General features: G+C 43.5%; 1 protein-coding gene across 1 annotated transcript in view; it reads left to right on the forward strand.

Moving 5' to 3' along the window:
* PLXNA2 (plexin A2) overlaps positions 1-17,049 on the forward strand; it is a 321,397-nt gene that overhangs the window by 138,389 nt on the left and 165,959 nt on the right. The window contains exon 4 of the mRNA XM_032794137.2: positions 6,453-6,587. Coding sequence (XP_032650028.1) covers positions 6,453-6,587 — 135 coding nt within the window. The remainder of the gene's footprint in view (positions 1-6,452; positions 6,588-17,049) is intronic.

The following is a 17,049-nucleotide window of genomic DNA, read 5'->3' on the forward strand; positions in this document are numbered from 1 at the left end:
TTGGTCTGCAGTCTTGCGAAATGCCACTGTGTTAGGTGCTGTCTACACACAGGGTAAGAGACCACAAACCACACAGCTTGTGGCTTGCTCAGAAAAAAGGGTGGGGAAACACAGTTGTTGTTATCTCCATTTTACAGAAGAGGAATTGAAGCACAAGTTAAGTGTGTTGCCTGAGGTCACACAGGGAGTACGTTGCAGTGCTGGAACTGAGCACAGATCTCCTGAGTCCCAGTCCAGTACTTTATCCATGAGGACTCCCTGTCTCTAAGATGACTAGGAAGAGGCATGTCTGTTCGTCAAGGAAATGGGAGAACAGTGGGAAATGACAATGTGTCATCCTCATAGACTCCAGTCAGGCCGTGTCTCTGTGAGTGAAAGTTGCCACCCCAGCAGGCCTGGCAGCTGCCAGTAAATGCACCACAAATTACAATTAGACATTTTTACGGAAGGACTTTAAAGATTGTTGCCATGGAAACAGCTTTAAACAGCTAGTTTAACGATGGGTGGATGGAGAGAGAGAGGAAGATAGATGCTGAGAGAACATTTTAGGCTTGAAGACATAGCAGCTGGTAAAGTAACTGAGCATGGAGGTTATAGAGGGCACTAGATCAACTGTATGGCTCCTGGCAGCTTGTGCTGATGGAAGGACTACATGAGGAAAGGAGCAGTGTGGGATTGATTTTTGCACCTTAGTTTAAATGACTGAGGTACAGTCCTGGAACCTTCAACTTAAACACAAATTTAATTGCGAATATATGTTTAGTGAGAGGGGTTCTCTCAAGTCCAGATTGGTTTAATAATAACAAACCTCATATAAATCACTTGATTGTTTGCATTGATTAAGAGCAGGGATTCTCAAACTGGAGGTTGGGACCCCTCAGGGTGTCACGAGATTATTACATGTGGGGTCGCGAGCTGTCAGCCTCCACCCCAAACCCCGCTTTGCCTCCATTATTTATAATGGTGTTAAATATGAAAACAAGTGTTTTTAATTTATAAGGGGGGGGTCAGAGGCTTGCTATGTGAAAGGGGTCACCATTACAATAGTTTGAGAACCACTGCTTAAGAGTAAAGATGACACATATACAGAGAGACATGCAGTTCCCAACACCTATGCAGAAACTGTCCTGTAGTTTGCTGACAGTCTGCATTCAGACTCCAAATGGTCTCTCTTTCATCCTGTTTGCTCAGGGCAATTATACCCTTATTACTCTTTATTGCATATCATTCCAACTCTTATCCACTTCCTCATTTTAGTATATGCTACTTATCATAGGTTATTTTCTAAGTCCTCTGTTCCCTTGCAGCTTTGCCGCTGCCTCGATATCATCTAGTTAGTCATTGCATATTCCGTTTTGCGGGGTTATGTTGTTAAGACACTAACAACTGAGTCTGCCACATTCTGAGATGATATGGTCCTCTGAGATGGTATGCCAAATTCACAGGTTCCAGCAAGAAACATACAGCCAAAGCACAAGCTGCCAAGCAGATGGATAAATAGCTCAGTGGTCACATGATTTGTTCAGTTCTTCATACCTTTGACACATATTTGTGGTTAATATTCCTATATCTGCTGCAGCAATTTCTAAAGGTTATTACTTAAAAAAATTCCATTCCTTAAAGTTAGCTTAACTGCAGAGCATCATGGGACTCTCCGCCCCCCTGCAAGCCTTAAATTCTTTCTTTGATCTGTTTAAAGTGTCAACAGAAAGTAAAGTGAGTAATGGCAAATCCATCACCAGTGTGGCTAATAGCCCTGTCCCAGCACTGCCATCCCTTCCAGAGCAGGATAATCATTAGTATTGTCAAAAGTATTTGCCCAAATGAATAAGAGCCAATCATGTATCAGGTGCATGTGGCTGATAGTGTTTATGGGGCATATTCTCAGTATTCATCATCCATGCAATATACTGTGGCTCTCCCCTTTTACCCTTTCATCCAGCAATCTCCAAGCACTTCACAAACACTAGTCGGCCTTTGGCTGTTTCTTTGAAGGAAGTCAATAGTCTCCTCTCCATTTGTGCAGATGGGGCACAGTTAAGGGGAAGCCCAATGTCCCGCACCAAGCCAGTGACAGAGACCGGATTAGAACCCAGGAATCCTGAGTCCCATTGCTCTGGTCCGTTGACTAGATATCACTCTGTCTAGTTTAAAAGGGCAGACTCATAAACATAGTGCCAAATCCACCTTTAATTGTAATTTGGTTGCAACAACCAACAATTGACTGCAGTAGGTTTGTCCAGTGGCATCTCTTTTTATTAGTCCTGTCTGACCTCATTGCTAGAGAGAAGGGCGACAGAAAGAGCTACTGAAACCCCAGGGATGAACTTGGTAAAACAGCTGATTTTTAGAAAGTTTTCTGCTTCTTCATGTGCCGTGTTCCCCTCCCCCCTCATTTTGCCTTTAATCTGATATTTTAATGGAAACGTTTCTAGCCTGAGATTCGCTTCCTGCTGTTTATTCCTTGTGTGATTTCACAACGCTCTGCTTGGGACCTCGGTGCTGGTTGCCATTTAAATAGCTGTGATGGCATACAGAGAAGCTTACTTACGTTGACCATGCTGCGGGACCTGGTGAATATAGCTGGTTGGGAATTTTTGGACTAAACAGTTTTTCATGAGAAAAGGCTGTTTCATCAAACCGCAAACTTGTCCCACAACAGGGGATTTTATCAGAAGGGTTTCTCAGGTCCAAGATGGAATTTCTGCTCAAAACCAGAGAGAAAGCACATGCATGAGCAGGTACTTGCCATCCTAAATCAGGCAGAGCGAGGCCTTGAACTTGGTTTTCCCATTTCTCACCTGAGTGCCATGACCACCGGTTCCAGGGTGAGTGGGGTGTTTCTCACTCGCTCTCCTCTTTTTCTCTGGTTTTTCATGACAAATTTTGAAAGGTCTCAGTTTCATCCCAGTGAAGAATGGGAAATGTTTAGAAATCATAAAAATTCTTGTGGGATGAAAAATCCACTTCCTGTCCAGCTCTACAGGTGAGCTCCAGAGACAGACAGGGTTCAGCTCTGTTCTCAGATACAGCAGCATAATGCTAGAGTCAATCCATGGAAGTCAATTACATTATACATCGTCCCTGGGAAATTCAAGATGAAATTCTACCCTTGTCTCTCTGCACTTCATGAAGTCAGTGGGGTGTCTTTACACTAGTATAATTCACAACAGGATTTGCTCCTCTGTCTTCATCCAAGTTTCCCAGTCTAAAAGTCTGGGGCAGTTTGCTAAAGAGTCTGTAATAATGGAATTCAGATCTGGGTTTAGATGCAGATTTCAAACTCCGCTCTACTCAGATTCCATTTGGTTCCTTTTCTGCTCATTAGTAAGAAAAAATTTAAAAGGTGAAGAGATGAGAGAGATGCCCAGAAAATAAACATGTCAGCACATCCCAACACAACTTGCTGTTCTAGGCAGGGAGGCACTCATGGCTCTTCCAAACAAGTTGCTGTATTTAGAGCAATGGGATGTGGGTGCTTCCCTTTTCTAAGAGTCTGATAATGGCATTTCACGCTGACATGGCAGCTTTTGCAAACAGGTCTTAGGTGTTTAACAAAGGAGGATCAGGGTTATTGTCCCCATTTTACAGGCAGGGATACTGAGGCTCAGAGACATGGCCTGGTTTTTGCGTGGGTGCTCAGCCACCCACAATTCCCCTTGCAGTGACTTGACAAGGGGCTATACAGTGAATTTGTAGCAGAGTCAAGGATTAGATCCAGGGTTTCCTGGTTCCCAGTTCTGAATCCTAATCCCATGAGAGGGATTCCCCCCCACTCCGTGCTGCACGCTGCCTGTGAGATAAATAAGAATTGTTACATGTCTCCTCCACAAGCCCCATCGCCTTTTCTGAAGAGTCAGCCTCCTCCAAACCTGGATCCTTCATGCCTCAGCCCCAGCAGTCAGGCCTGGAGTAATTGAGCAGCAGGCTGGGATCCAGCAAGACAGCTCAGCATGAGTCTGCAGCAGATGGCTTCTTAGTGATAAGAGGTTTTTCCAAGACTCTGGTCCCCCTGCTTTTCCTTTTCCTGGCAGGGAAGCATACACATTTTTTAAAAGTGCCTGTTGCAGGCTATGGTTTGCTGGCCAGCATGTAACAATATCTCAGTCACAGAGAGCCACTGGGCCATCAGTGGGCACTATGGAGCCATTGGCTCGCATGGCTGGTCTAATCTCCCAGCCTGACGGTTGCCAGTGTTTTCAGCTTGGTGTTATGTAGACACCATGTTCCAATCAAATGGCTATTCAACTATGCAAATCCTGGTAGGAAAGACACAATGTAAATTGTTTGTTCATTCTCCTCCCAGCCCCCAAAGCCATAAATTATTAATTTTTGGATGAGGTGGTGTGATCTCAGCAGTGGCATGCTTTTCACCAGCAGTGGGGTTGATTATAACTTGTGTAGGGTTTTCCTGCAGGGAGAGAGGGATTTGTATCATCCAGTTTCAAATCACCATGCCTAAAGACTAGGAGACCTTCGAACTGAACAAGCCATGTGACCACTGAGCTATTTATCCATCTGCTTGGCAGTGTGTGCTTTGGCTAGATGTTTCTTGCTGGAACCTGTGAATTTGGCATATCATCTCAGAGGACCATATCATCTCAGAATGTGGCAGACTCAGTCCTTAGTGTCTTAATATTTTAAAGGACTTCCCCACTGGGGAGGAGGTATGGTAGTCAGCATGTGTCAGTCCTCCTCTTGGATGCTCTGATAGCGTGAAACTTTGGGGCTGCTTCTGCTCTCAACCCCAGTATGCATTGGGGGAGCTCCACTGTAACCAAAGGGTGAATTTCAAACGAATGATTTTAGAGGCACAAGTCCCATTTCAACTGGATGTGTGATCTGGAGTCACTTAGAATTAGATGCTTTTGAAAATCACATCCAAAGTGTGTGCGTGCTATGTTTTTTTTTAAATTCACACACAATTTTGTCCCTGAGTCAGTGAAGAAAGGAAGACAGAAAGAAGCATGTGTGTGACAAATGATAGTCATTTCACTTAATGCACTTCTGAAAGGAGCTCAGATACCATGGTGATGAGCAGTACAGGAATCTGACTAGAATAGAAGAGTCCTGTGGCACCTTATTGACTAACAGACGTATTGGAGCATAAGCTTTCGTGGGTGAATACCCAGTTTGTCAGACGTATGTGGGTATACATTCATCTGACGAAGTGGGTATTCACCCGCAAAAGCTCATGCTTCAATACGTCTGTTAGTCTACAAGGTGCCACAGGACTCTTTGTCACTTTTTACAGACCCAAACTAACACGGCTACCCCTCTGATACTAGAATAGAAGAGTGGTCATTGTAAATCAGATCAGATCTAGCTTCTGTCTCTAAATAAATATGCAATATTTACCGATCATACTCCTAAAAACTATCAGCTCCCCTATTTTGACAGATGTAATATTGAATTTGGGGTTGTGGGAAAATGGGAAGTCATCGATGGTCAATAATTTTAAATTGTTTGTTTTGGGGAACATGAGTTATACCGTCACTATATAAACATAAAGACCCTGATTCTCCTCTCACACCTGTACAGATCAGGAGTAACTTCACTGAAGTCAATAGAACTATACTAGTATAAGTCAGATCAGAATCCATAGGCAAAACTTTTACACAGCCTTAGCATCTTCAATCCGGTTCAGATTTCCAAAGAGCTCTGCTCCCTTCCAAGCATTTAGTGGTCAGATTTCAGAAGAACAACTCACACTGGGTGCAGGTTGCATGCTGGGCACTTTTGGATATCTAGCTCCAAGTGTCTGTGTGTAGGGCAGGCTTAAAAGTAATAGTGGAGTACCTTTTTGTTTGGTTTTGTTTTTCTGTAGTCCAGGGTGTATTTTTGCTCATCTCTGATTCAGTGGGAGACACATGTTGAAAGACAATTTCTTTCTAAATCTCTTTCCCTTTCCCCAAAGTTCAGTAGAGTCATAAAGTCAATGGAATGACACAAAGTATATCAGCTGACGATCTGGAAAGGTTTTTTTTTATTATTTGTCATTGTTATTGTGGAAGCACCCAGAGACCAGGGTCCAATTGCACCGTGTGCTGTACATACAAAGATCAATGTCCCTGCTCCAAAAATCTTGCAGTCTAAGCTTAAGACAAAAGGCAACATCTGAATCCAACAGCCAGGTGGGAAGAGAGCAAGGTAATAGTGAGACAATTGTGATCAGCCTGTGAAGTTGCCGTTTCACCATGCCAGCTCCCAGTTCTTCCGCGTTTCCTAGCTGGAAGTCTCACTGTTTCTCATAGTGTGTGGAAGTAATGTTGCAGTGAGATGTAGAAAGAGCCTCGGCTTTAACTCGTGCTCCCTCACGTTGGTTGTGAGCATTCCTTGCCTTATGTCTCCTGTGTGCAAACATTGATTCTGCATTTGGTTTCTAGACTGCCTGTGCTTTTGCATATTCAGCTGTAGTGCCATAACCTGTCATCTGCCTGTCTTTTTTCCAGATCCGAGCAGATGGCCCCCCCCATGGTGGAATTCAGTATGAAATGGTCCCAGTATTCAAGGATGGGAGCCCTATCCTTCGAGACATGGCCTTCTCCATCGACCAGAAGTATCTGTATGTCATGTCAGAAAGACAGGTAAGCAGTGCTCTTCCACACCTCCGTGGCTGCAGCTTTACTCCTGTGCACTGTACCTGAGCCACAGTTCAGGGGTCAGTACAGGTAGGTACAGTGCCAAAGGAGGCTTAACTGACTAGAGACAGCCATTTGTGCATGAGGGGTGCAAGAACTTCCCTGCATGCTAGCACGCTATTGTCTGTAAGAAATGGACATTGGGCTGAGTTGCCTTCAGTGAAATATGGTTTGGGGATTTGGATCATAGTCTGCTAGGAAAGTATGTCCCAAGCACAAGACTCACCCATTCATTCCCCTCAGCAAGTTTGACAGGAGTCTGATTTTGCATAGCTTTGCTGGAATGCCCGTTATGATTTTTTTTGTTTTCTGGATTTAGTGAGATGGGGGGGGGGGTTGTTTTTTTTTTAAATGCTTTGGAAAGTGAGTAATTGTTGCAAACAGGGCTGGAACCAGGACATGATACAGGCAGATGCTGTGCAAGCAAGATCTTCCAATGCAACTAAGTGTTCAGTTACATCATCCCATGCTATACTAGTCCTGAGCTCTGTGAATTACCCCAGTCTGGGCTTTTGGCTACTCCTTTGATTCTAGTCTCAGGCATGTGTGCACATATACTGGGAAAGGTGGTCTAGTGGATAGAGCACTGGACTGACATTCAGGAGAACTGCTGCCTATTCCTGGCTCTGCAACAGGCTTCCTGCGTGATCATGGGCAAGTCACTTAGTCTGTACCTCAGTTCCCGCTCTCTAAAATAGGGATACTTTCCTATCTTACGGGGGTATTGTGAGGCTATATCTATTAATGATTGTTTCTTACGCAGTGAGGGTCATCTAAGTACTTAGTTAGATACACACACAGTCCTTTATCTACATTCTTAGAGCTCTGCTAATGCACTTTAGTCCTGACTTGCATCTTCCCAGGCTCTCAGTTCTGTCCGTTCTCCTCAGTCCTGACCTACCCTACCCTCTGGAACAGAAAAAGCTGCTTGTGATAAATCAGGCAGCAATTTCTTGGAGACTGTTCCATGCCACAGCAGACTAGCCTGACAAAGTTAAAACTCATCTCACTTGTGAGCCCAGATCAGAGGTCAGGCTATTAACTCACTCCAAACCAAAGTGAGATTTCAAGTAGAGCTACGGAGAGAGAAAGTCAGCGACTGAGTCATTGCTCCTGGCTGTGTCAGCTCCTCTAAGATTCCCCAATATTTACCGTCTGCAGGGCCTTTCCTCTGAACCTGTTTATGAGCATGATAAACTGCCCCTCTGAAAACAGGAACCAGACTGTACAAAGCAAAACTAAAATGATTGACACCAATTTATGGCCTGCAGTCCACTGGACTCTGTTGCTTAAGGGAGCCAACACAGTGTTAATAATACAGGACCTCAACTGTAACAGAGCTGTATGAGCCATTCCTCTCTGAGATGAAGAAACACAAGCGGTCCCATCCGCTAAGCCAGGCTCTTGGGTTCACTGACTCTGTTAAGCATTTTAGTGGCCATCACTCACAAAGATATAATACAAATTAATACAGCTGGTGCTTTTGTGATTGGGGGAGGGTGGGAGGTTACATCTGAAGAGGTCTAGATGTCAATGGATTTTTCCATGTTAAGTTAACCCCTTAGTCACTATGAGGCACAGTACTGAATGTGGAGCTTTCTGTACCTGTTAGCACAGAAATGCCCCGCCCCCGCAAATCCACCCTGCTTGAAAAGGTGGCAATGAAAGACTCATTACCATAAGTAGGGCTGGGAGCTTGTCTCAGATTTATGACACAAGGTGTGTTCTTGTTTTAATATTGCAGAGCACCCGAAGGCCCTAATCTATTTTCTGTGGTGAACAGGAAGTCAGTCTGAGTCCCGTACCGTTAGAGCAGGGGATGCCTACAGCCTCCGCAATTAGAAGGAAGGGCACCTGAGTTTCCTTCGCTGCTAAATTCCTTCTAACCTCCTCAGCCTCCTCCTGGAATTATTCAGGGCTCAGTCTCAGCCTGACATCTGAATGGCACAGCTAGAAGGTGGTTGTACTAGGGATCACAATCTCATAGTTATCACTTGGGACCAGAGCAACTTAGAGGCGTCAAGTTACTTGTCAGAATGTATTTTTTTTTTTCTCAAATCATGGCAGCAGCCCACCATGTTGTAATGTGCCTATGAAATTCCCCAACAAGAAGGAGAGTGGGAGGTATTACAAAAGGTCTTGAGGTTGCAAAACAGTAACAAATGTATAATCGCCTACGTGCTTCGTGCTATCCTACACCATGTTGCACAGCATGGCCGCTAAGAGCTCCTCAGTGATCGAACCTAGATCCTCCTACAGTAAAAACACAGGCCACTTCCACTTGAATTAAAGGTGAATATCCTTTAGCTGTTTGCATTATAGAGCCTATGATACATATGTGAGCCACTCTGGGTCCATCCACTACAAAGCAGTGACACAATAGGCAGGGTTGCTTAGTGGACAGAGCACTGGACTGGGATTCAAAAGACCTGGGTTCTGTTCCTGGCTCTGCCACTGACCTGTTGAGTGACCGTGGGTAAGCTGCTTCCTCTCAGTGTGCCTCATTTTCCCCATCTGTAAAATGGGGATAATGTTACTGACCTCCCCTGTAAAGTGGTTTAAGATCTACGGATGAAAAGTGTTGAATACAAGCTAGATAGTAGTATTATAGTCACGCTAGCTCGTTCATTGTCATTTGCAGAAGATCTATGACTCATGTCAGAGCAGAGGAGGCGGCGGGTGGAAAATATACTCTCTAGCTGGAACGTTATTTAATACCAGAGAATAAATGGTTTATATAAGGAGTAGGGCCCTAAAAAGAACACCTCTGTCGTTAATTAAGTCATCTGATTATAGCAACTTAGTAAGAGAAACTACTATAAGAGCTACAAATTTAGGACTTCTTCCCAGAATGCACCAGGCCACTGGATTAGACAATTTCTTTAGTTTATTTTACTTGGCATTGAGTCCGTGACGTTATGCCCAGGCAGAGAAACTAAACATTGCAAGGAGCTGTGTGACTTTTCTAAAATCGAATGCCTGAGTTTAAAACGTGGATGCTGCCATAGTTTTCCTGGGGAGGGGGCCACATTCTCTCTCACACACCCATAGAAGGGAGAAAAAACAACTTGAGTTTGAAATAGGTTTCCAAGGGAAATCCAGCAGGGATGCCTTCAACTCATCTCTTATGAGGCGAGAGGGCCTAAATATTCATCAAAGTTGCTAATTTGCTTAATTGTGAAGCAAAATGATGTGGAGAGAATTAGTAAATAATGAAACATACCTGGAGTGTAAATTCCATTGTGAGCTGTGGATGTATGTGCATTGCACTGGCAATGGCTGCTGTGTCTCCTGTGTTAGTAATCCACAAATGATAGACACCTGCTGCGTTCCCAATTACTTACCTGACTTAGGCCCAGATCCCCAAGGTATTTAGTCTCCTAATTTACATGGGGGTGGGAGAGGGGGGTTGAGCCCTTACGTCTTTAGCCTAGGTGGTAAAGGTCTGTGATTTGGAGTTAGAGATCATAGGGCATCATTCTATATGGAATTCTCCAGCAGTCTTTCTCCTTACGACCCTGCATCCCTATATCCTGGTGATGTGATAGTTCAGCAAAATATGCGGGGTAGTATTTTTTTCCCCTTGAATCCTGTGCAGAAAAGGTGCCCAGTGATTTAAAAGGGGTCAGTACTGCGAAAAGCAGAAAGGCCCATCAATTGCAGAAGTTGTGAGGCTGTAAATAGTGGGAAATGCCTTTAAAAGAACTGAAAACGCACAATAAAAATGTCTTTAAAGGTCTTGAGTCCCAGAGGAAATTTCTCTCTGTTTTCTACTCAAGTTAAAGGGACACGGACAGGTAGTTTAACCTTGAAGTAGAGCTGCCAGAAATTAATTATTAATTGGTGGGGAAGATCATCCAGATTCTGTGATGCATGTTACTCTTTCCCCTTTTAAACAGATATTTAGCATCTCTGTAACCAGCTTTTTAAACCCCACCATTTTTGTAGGGTCTACCAAAACACATGCACTCCCCTGCTTGTTTAGCTGTGTCTCTTCACCAACACCATTGATGATACTAGTGAAAACTAGGAGGTGAAATAAAAGGATCTGCGTTGGGTTGGTATTACACAGAATCAAGAAGCCATATCCAAGTGCGGCTATTTTCCAACAAAAAGCTCATCTGCTTGCACCTTTAAAGATGGCTGATATCAGGGTTATGCTTAAATGAATTGGAAAGAACAGGTGTCTAATCCAAGAGCCTGGAGTGCCATCGAGTGTATGGTGGTTCCACCGTCATGGTGGCTTTGGTCTCAATGTCCTACCCCCACACTTCCGAGTGGTGGCAGTTCACTTTAATTTAGCTACAATCCACATGTGCACCTTTCATGTTCTGTCAACAGCGTTTTCCAGTGCCGACTATTTGATTTCTCTCACGTCTTTTAACAGTAAAGGAGCAGCAATAACTACTCCATAGCCCAGTGTAAAGGCAAACAAGGAAAGAGAAACTCCATTTCCAGGGCTGTCTTCAGGGTACTGTCAAATGTATGCTTTAGAAATTATTATTAGGGTGTGTTACATGGGGTGTAGTCTTAGTCCTCTGTACACTTTGCGCTAAATAGCTCTTAGGTTGTAAGAGAAGTGTGTCTATAGCAGAAATTCAATCCCCCCAAAGTTCAGCACCATTCCACCAAACAACATCTTCGCTAACAGGCTGCACAGGACTTAAACAGCGCTAGGAGGCAAGCTGTATTAGCGTCGGGGGCCAGTACTGAAGTAACTCTGATAGTTGCAGATCAGGACTGAGATTCGTGGGCAGATATGCAATGTCCAAAGACTGGAATAGCAGAAGGTGCTGTAGGTCAGGGTTGAGATGCATTGGCAGAATTATGTGGTGTTTCAGGACTGGAATAGCCGGAGGTGTTGCAGATCAAGATTGAGATGCACTGGCACATCTGTGGTGAGGGAATGTCAGTTTTAGCTCTATGTCCAGCATAAACTGCCTCTCATTGTTCACAGGCACCTAAATTCAATTAGCAGGGTTTTTTTAATGAAATAAAATTCTGAATTTGAGGTCCTTGTTGCCGCTGGCCCTTCCGCCTGCTACACTGACCACTGCTGAAATCAGTGAGGCAGAAGGATGCACCTTGTACATTCAGCAGCATAGGCAGACGTGTTCCACCTTGGATGTGTCTGCAATGATTAAGCAGCAGTTAAGGGGTTAATGACACTGGGAAAGCAGCGCAGTCATAAATATCTGGGGGCTGCCACGAGCCTCTGAATTAAAGACTTCTCTTTCTAATAGTAAATCTATCATAAACCCAAGCCCAACAGTCTCTGCATGTGTAAGGAAGGCTCTGAGGTTTCCTCCTCTTCAGCGAGGATCTGACTGGGGTTTGCTGGGAACATCCTTAAAGTGATAGTTATAGTTAGTAAAGAGGCTTTATAAAAATGCAGTCCTGGAGCCTTAATTGTCCACCTGTCGTTAAGGAAATAGCCTTTTTATAAACAAAACAGAGTTTTTCAATTAAATTTACCCTGCAGGGCAAGAGAAATTTTATGACTGCAAGGTTGTAACCCCTTCTTACTCAATATGACTGCTCTCTGTCCGCCTTCAAGTCATAGCTGCATTTTTATAGACAGCAACTTTGACTGTGCCCCCACTTACGTCTGTGTAAATCATGAGCAGCTATTGAAATGAATGGACATAGACTGGTGTGAAACTGATGTAAGCATTGGGATAATCAGGTCCACAGATGCTCTAGTTCCTTTTAGTCATGCAGAGCTAATAATATCATTTCTATTACAGTAGCAAGTAGATCCCTGACCAAGAGCATGCTGGGTGCTGTACAAACACATAGCAAAAGATAATCCTTGGTCCAAGAAGCTTACAGTCTAGTTAGACGAGACTTGATGAGATATTTAAAAAAGGGAGGATCACAATACTGCAGTTGGTTGTAGGGGATAATCCTGAACTAGTCAGGGGAAATGGGGCTTACTAGGTCTTTTCTCTGTCTAATTTATATAAAAGCTGCCAGCTAAATTCTGACTGCAGAATCTTTGTAATTAGTAAGACAGGCTTCCTGTGTGACCTTTGGCAAGTCACTTAGCCTCCCTGTGCCTCGGTTTCACATCTGCACAAAGAGGATAATAGCCCTGCCCTGACACAGAGGGGTTACTGGATAAATGTATAAAAGATTGTGAAGCGCTTTCAGCTCTACTGATGAAAAAGTGCTCTGCAAGAACTAGGGGGTGGAGGTAGTGGTATTACTGTTATTAATTATTATTTATTAGTGATAGTCTGCCAGAGACCAGGTACAGTGTGGAACAGCAGCAGTTGGAAGGATCTTGACTTGTAAACAGAGAAAGATGAACAAGTCATAGCAAGTAATTTCTTTGGACTTCACCACCTCCTTCCTGTCTGTAAGCAGATTGTGATTTTTCTCCAGTTTATTTGTTCTTTGTTATTTTCTGAATAGTTTCTTTGAACAACTCTTGATTTGTAGCTTGTTCGTATTTTGTTTGGGTGCGTAGGTCACATGGTATATTCTTCTTCCCTGATTGGAGGAGTCTGACTTTTAGAATGAGATTTCTAGGAAGAATACTCGCCTTTACATGGATGCGTAGGTCACATGATATGTTCTTCTTCCCTGATTGGAGGAGTCTGACTTTTAGAATGAGATTTCTAGGAAGAATACTTCCCTTTACAAATCCAAAATTTATCTCCCATAAACATTCTTCAATATCCATGTAAACTTTGTTGCCTCCATGAACATTCCTGCCAGCAAGGACCTGGAGCTTCTAGGCACTACCTAAATAGAAATAAAAATCATCTGCTCGAGGGAGGACAAAATTCATTAATGACTGTAAGGCTCAGATATTTAGTGACAAGAATCATGGAAATGCCATAGATGGAGATACTCTCCTTTTCACACCATCCTGGAGTGCAAGTGGGTGTAAAACTCCATTAGGAGGGCTCCTTGGCACCACCAGGGTGGAGTAAAGGGACCTTCGTGTAAATGAGAGTCCGGCCTCTGCGGTTCCCAAATCCTGCCTCATTCTTACTTGACTGGGAATCACTGGTGGGTATCCCAATTTTACCTTTAGAAATAATTTAAAAGGGGGAGGACCAGCAGAACACATGAGTGATTTCTCATGGCTTATGTGACATTTTTATACCAGTTTGATGTAGTTCCGAGATTTTTATGCAGAATATTATGAGCAGAGCTGCACTCCCGCCCGTCACTTGGTGGGAGGTGGAAAAGATTAATGCCAGCCCCTATGGATTCCCCTCACGTCCCAACAAGAAGGGCAAGGCAGTCAAAGAAGAGAACGGACTGAGCCTCTTCCTGCCCATATAAATGATGGGCCTTCTCCCTCAGAGCCAGTGGGAGGCAGGTGAACTCTGCCATGGAAGAGCCAGGGAGGTGGAGAGATTGATTCTTGAAGGTTATTTGAGTGAAAGGGGTGGGGAGAGCTGTTTTATGTGCCTACAGAGATTTCCTCTCAACCTCATCTGAAGCTGTAATGGGTTACAGTATGCACATGCCAGGTAGGTTTGACCGGTAGCAGTTAATTAACATCTGCTCTAGGGGGCTTGTGTCAGGTCCCTTGTTCCACAATAGGCAGCTGTAAAAGGAAGAAGATTAGGGAGTAGGTGGTTTTCTAATCAGTACCCAGGTTTATTCTAATCTCTGTTCCTTTATAGTTTGCAGCCACAGACTGATTTCTTCCTTGCGTGCGCTCTCTCTTGCTCTGTCTCTCTCTGCCTGTCTCAGTGAGTGATGTCCAGACGCTTACCTTCAGTTACCTTAATCAAGGTGCATGCAAACTGGGCATGGAACTAAGAGACACGAACTCCCGGATTTTGTTCTCATCTCTGCCACTGGCTCACTGTGTGTGTTGTTGGGTCAGACACTTGACCTTTCCTTGCCTCAATTTCCCCATCCATAAACTGTGGAAAGTACTAGCTTACCAGGGTGCTCCAAGGATTAGTTAGTTTGCAGATGGCTTTAAAGACAGAAGGCACCATAGAAACACAAAAGCTATCATTAATCACAGCACAAAGCTGGAGTTCTGTCACTGAGCCACACTGACAGATGGACCAGTGCACGCATGAGGTGTATATATGTACGTACACGTGAGTGTATGAATTCGGGGTTAAAGGGCTAGTGAGCCTAACCCCCTATGCCACCCAACCTCCTCCCTACCATTGTAATGCCTACAGATCAGTTGCAATAGAATGTGGGGAGAGGATTGCAAACTCGCATAAGCAAGGTTACATCAGGTGATCGCTTACTTCCCTGTTTATTTGCAGAATAGAAATAAAACATAGTGCAACTGCACTATGCCCCATCAGGGCTTTATGTGAAGAAACAGTTTGTGTCTCTTCTGTTAGCTGTGAAATATTTGCTTAGCAAATATCCCATGTCAGGAGCTGCAGACTGGCAGGAGTCTCTGGGAATAATTTGTGGTATAACTCTCCATCCTGTAACTCCAAGACATATAGATCCTGTGAGTAGCTCTTTGCTTTGAACTGAGTGTTGGAGAGGAGGGCAGAAGATGCCTAGATGATTTAAAAGGGTTTGGAATTGGAGCGAGGACTGAAAAAAACAAGGAAGTAACATCAATCCTGGACAGAGAGGCCATAAATACTGAGGGTATCCTGAAGAAAACTGAGAAAACACAATAAAAATTCACAAGATTGATAAAAAATCTGGTGTCATAAAGGGGGAACAACAAACTGATTAAAATTTTAACTCTATTATCTGCTTGCTGAACAGGTACTTCGCTGGGTATAATCTTAGCAATGTTCAGCCCAGTAAAGCAGGGAAAGTGGCCTGGTTTGATTCAGATACACACACTCAGAATCTAGTTTACCTGAAGATTCACTGCTCCTCTCAAATTGAACCAAGCATCCAGTTTGCAAAGCTGCAGTTTCTGTGCTCATAAATGCTGGGTAAGGTAGGATTTATCATGTCTCATGTGCAGCTTGTCCAGCTGAGGCGGTTGGTTACAAACCCAAAATTCCACACAAGTTTGCCAAAAAGTCTGCGAGATAGGAGAGGGTGCTTCTTTTTCTTGCTAGGGTAGGGGTGGCCCCACATTGCTGGATAGGTTTGGGGGTCAAACTGCCTTTCTGACAGATATGGGCCAATTTTTGGTTAGGAGTGTAATCTGTGTCAAAACTCTCTGCATTTTGATCTAATGCCAATATTTTTCCCTACATGAAATTTCATCAAAATCAATATGGTTCTGCAAAAAAATTCCAAATGGCATTTCCTGGCAGAAAACTGTTTTGACGGAAAATTTTCTGACCAGCTGTAGAAATCAGTGTTCATGAGCGCACCTACAGGTGAGATACTAGAGCATTCTGGATGAACCACCTGTGGACCACACCCACCATATTTTGCATAGCTCTAGTCTCCAGGAGAAAAACACAGTTTTAATGAGAAAGAGTGAGATTTTCAAATGTGATTTAGGAGCACAAGTCCCATTGAAAGTCACTGGGCATTGAGCTCCTAAGTCATTTAAGTGCTTGTGAAAAATCTTACCCCAAATGCAAAGTAATGCTCTCCCTTGTGCTTAAAGCAGTCTACTAATGATGCTGAAGACCCCTTTTTCTTGTACCAGGAATAACTTCTAGTTAAAAAGCCTGTTGAAGTAGCCAGCTAGGCTTCCCATGGTACCATTATACCTTCCCACTTCACTTCCAGCCTTCCAGTTGGGTAGTAAACTCTGACCCACCTAAGGTCAAGTTGTGCTGGGGTGACAATTCACCGTGAGAAGTAGGTGGAGTCAGGGCATCTAACCTCTTGAACTCTTGCCACCTTTTTCACACATTAGCAGAAACATCCCAACAAAACATTTAGATTCTTTTCACTCTCCACATATTGTTGGTGTTGAGGTAAAGATTGGAGTGGGTCAGAAAAAGTGAAAATGTGAAAATAACATTTTGAAGTTGTTTCCATTTTGCATGTTTGTCACAACATTTTCATTCCAATTTTTTATCAACATTAGTCTGTGTGTATTTAAAAAAAAAAAATCTAAACCTTCAGAAAAAAGCATTTGGATGGTAGAAGTCATGAATCCTTTTTGTGAAAAATGAATCTTTTGGGTAAAAAACCAACAAACTTCCAGGAAGTGCTTCATTTTCTAAAAAGGCCATTTTTTTTGACCAGCTCTGTTAAACAAGAGTAAGGCAGTGATTCTTAGGCTGATCTATGGATAGCTGGTTGGTCATATGATGCTGTTTCCTCCTTATTTCCACATTAAAATGTCTAAAAATACTTCCCTATTTTTTAATTTTCTCCATAAATAACTGCTGAAGGTTGCTTTAAGGGTGCTATACAGCCACGAATGGGGAGGACAAGTGGGGGCAGGTGAGCAGGAGGTGTTGCTGGGTAACAGGAATGCAGCAACAGGAAATGGGAAAGGACAGATCTTCATAAAAGTGTCTCTAGTAGAGTG

This window comes from Chelonoidis abingdonii, chromosome 4 (assembly GCF_003597395.2).
Source record: "Chelonoidis abingdonii isolate Lonesome George chromosome 4, CheloAbing_2.0, whole genome shotgun sequence".
NCBI classification, from domain to species: domain Eukaryota; kingdom Metazoa; phylum Chordata; order Testudines; family Testudinidae; genus Chelonoidis; species Chelonoidis abingdonii.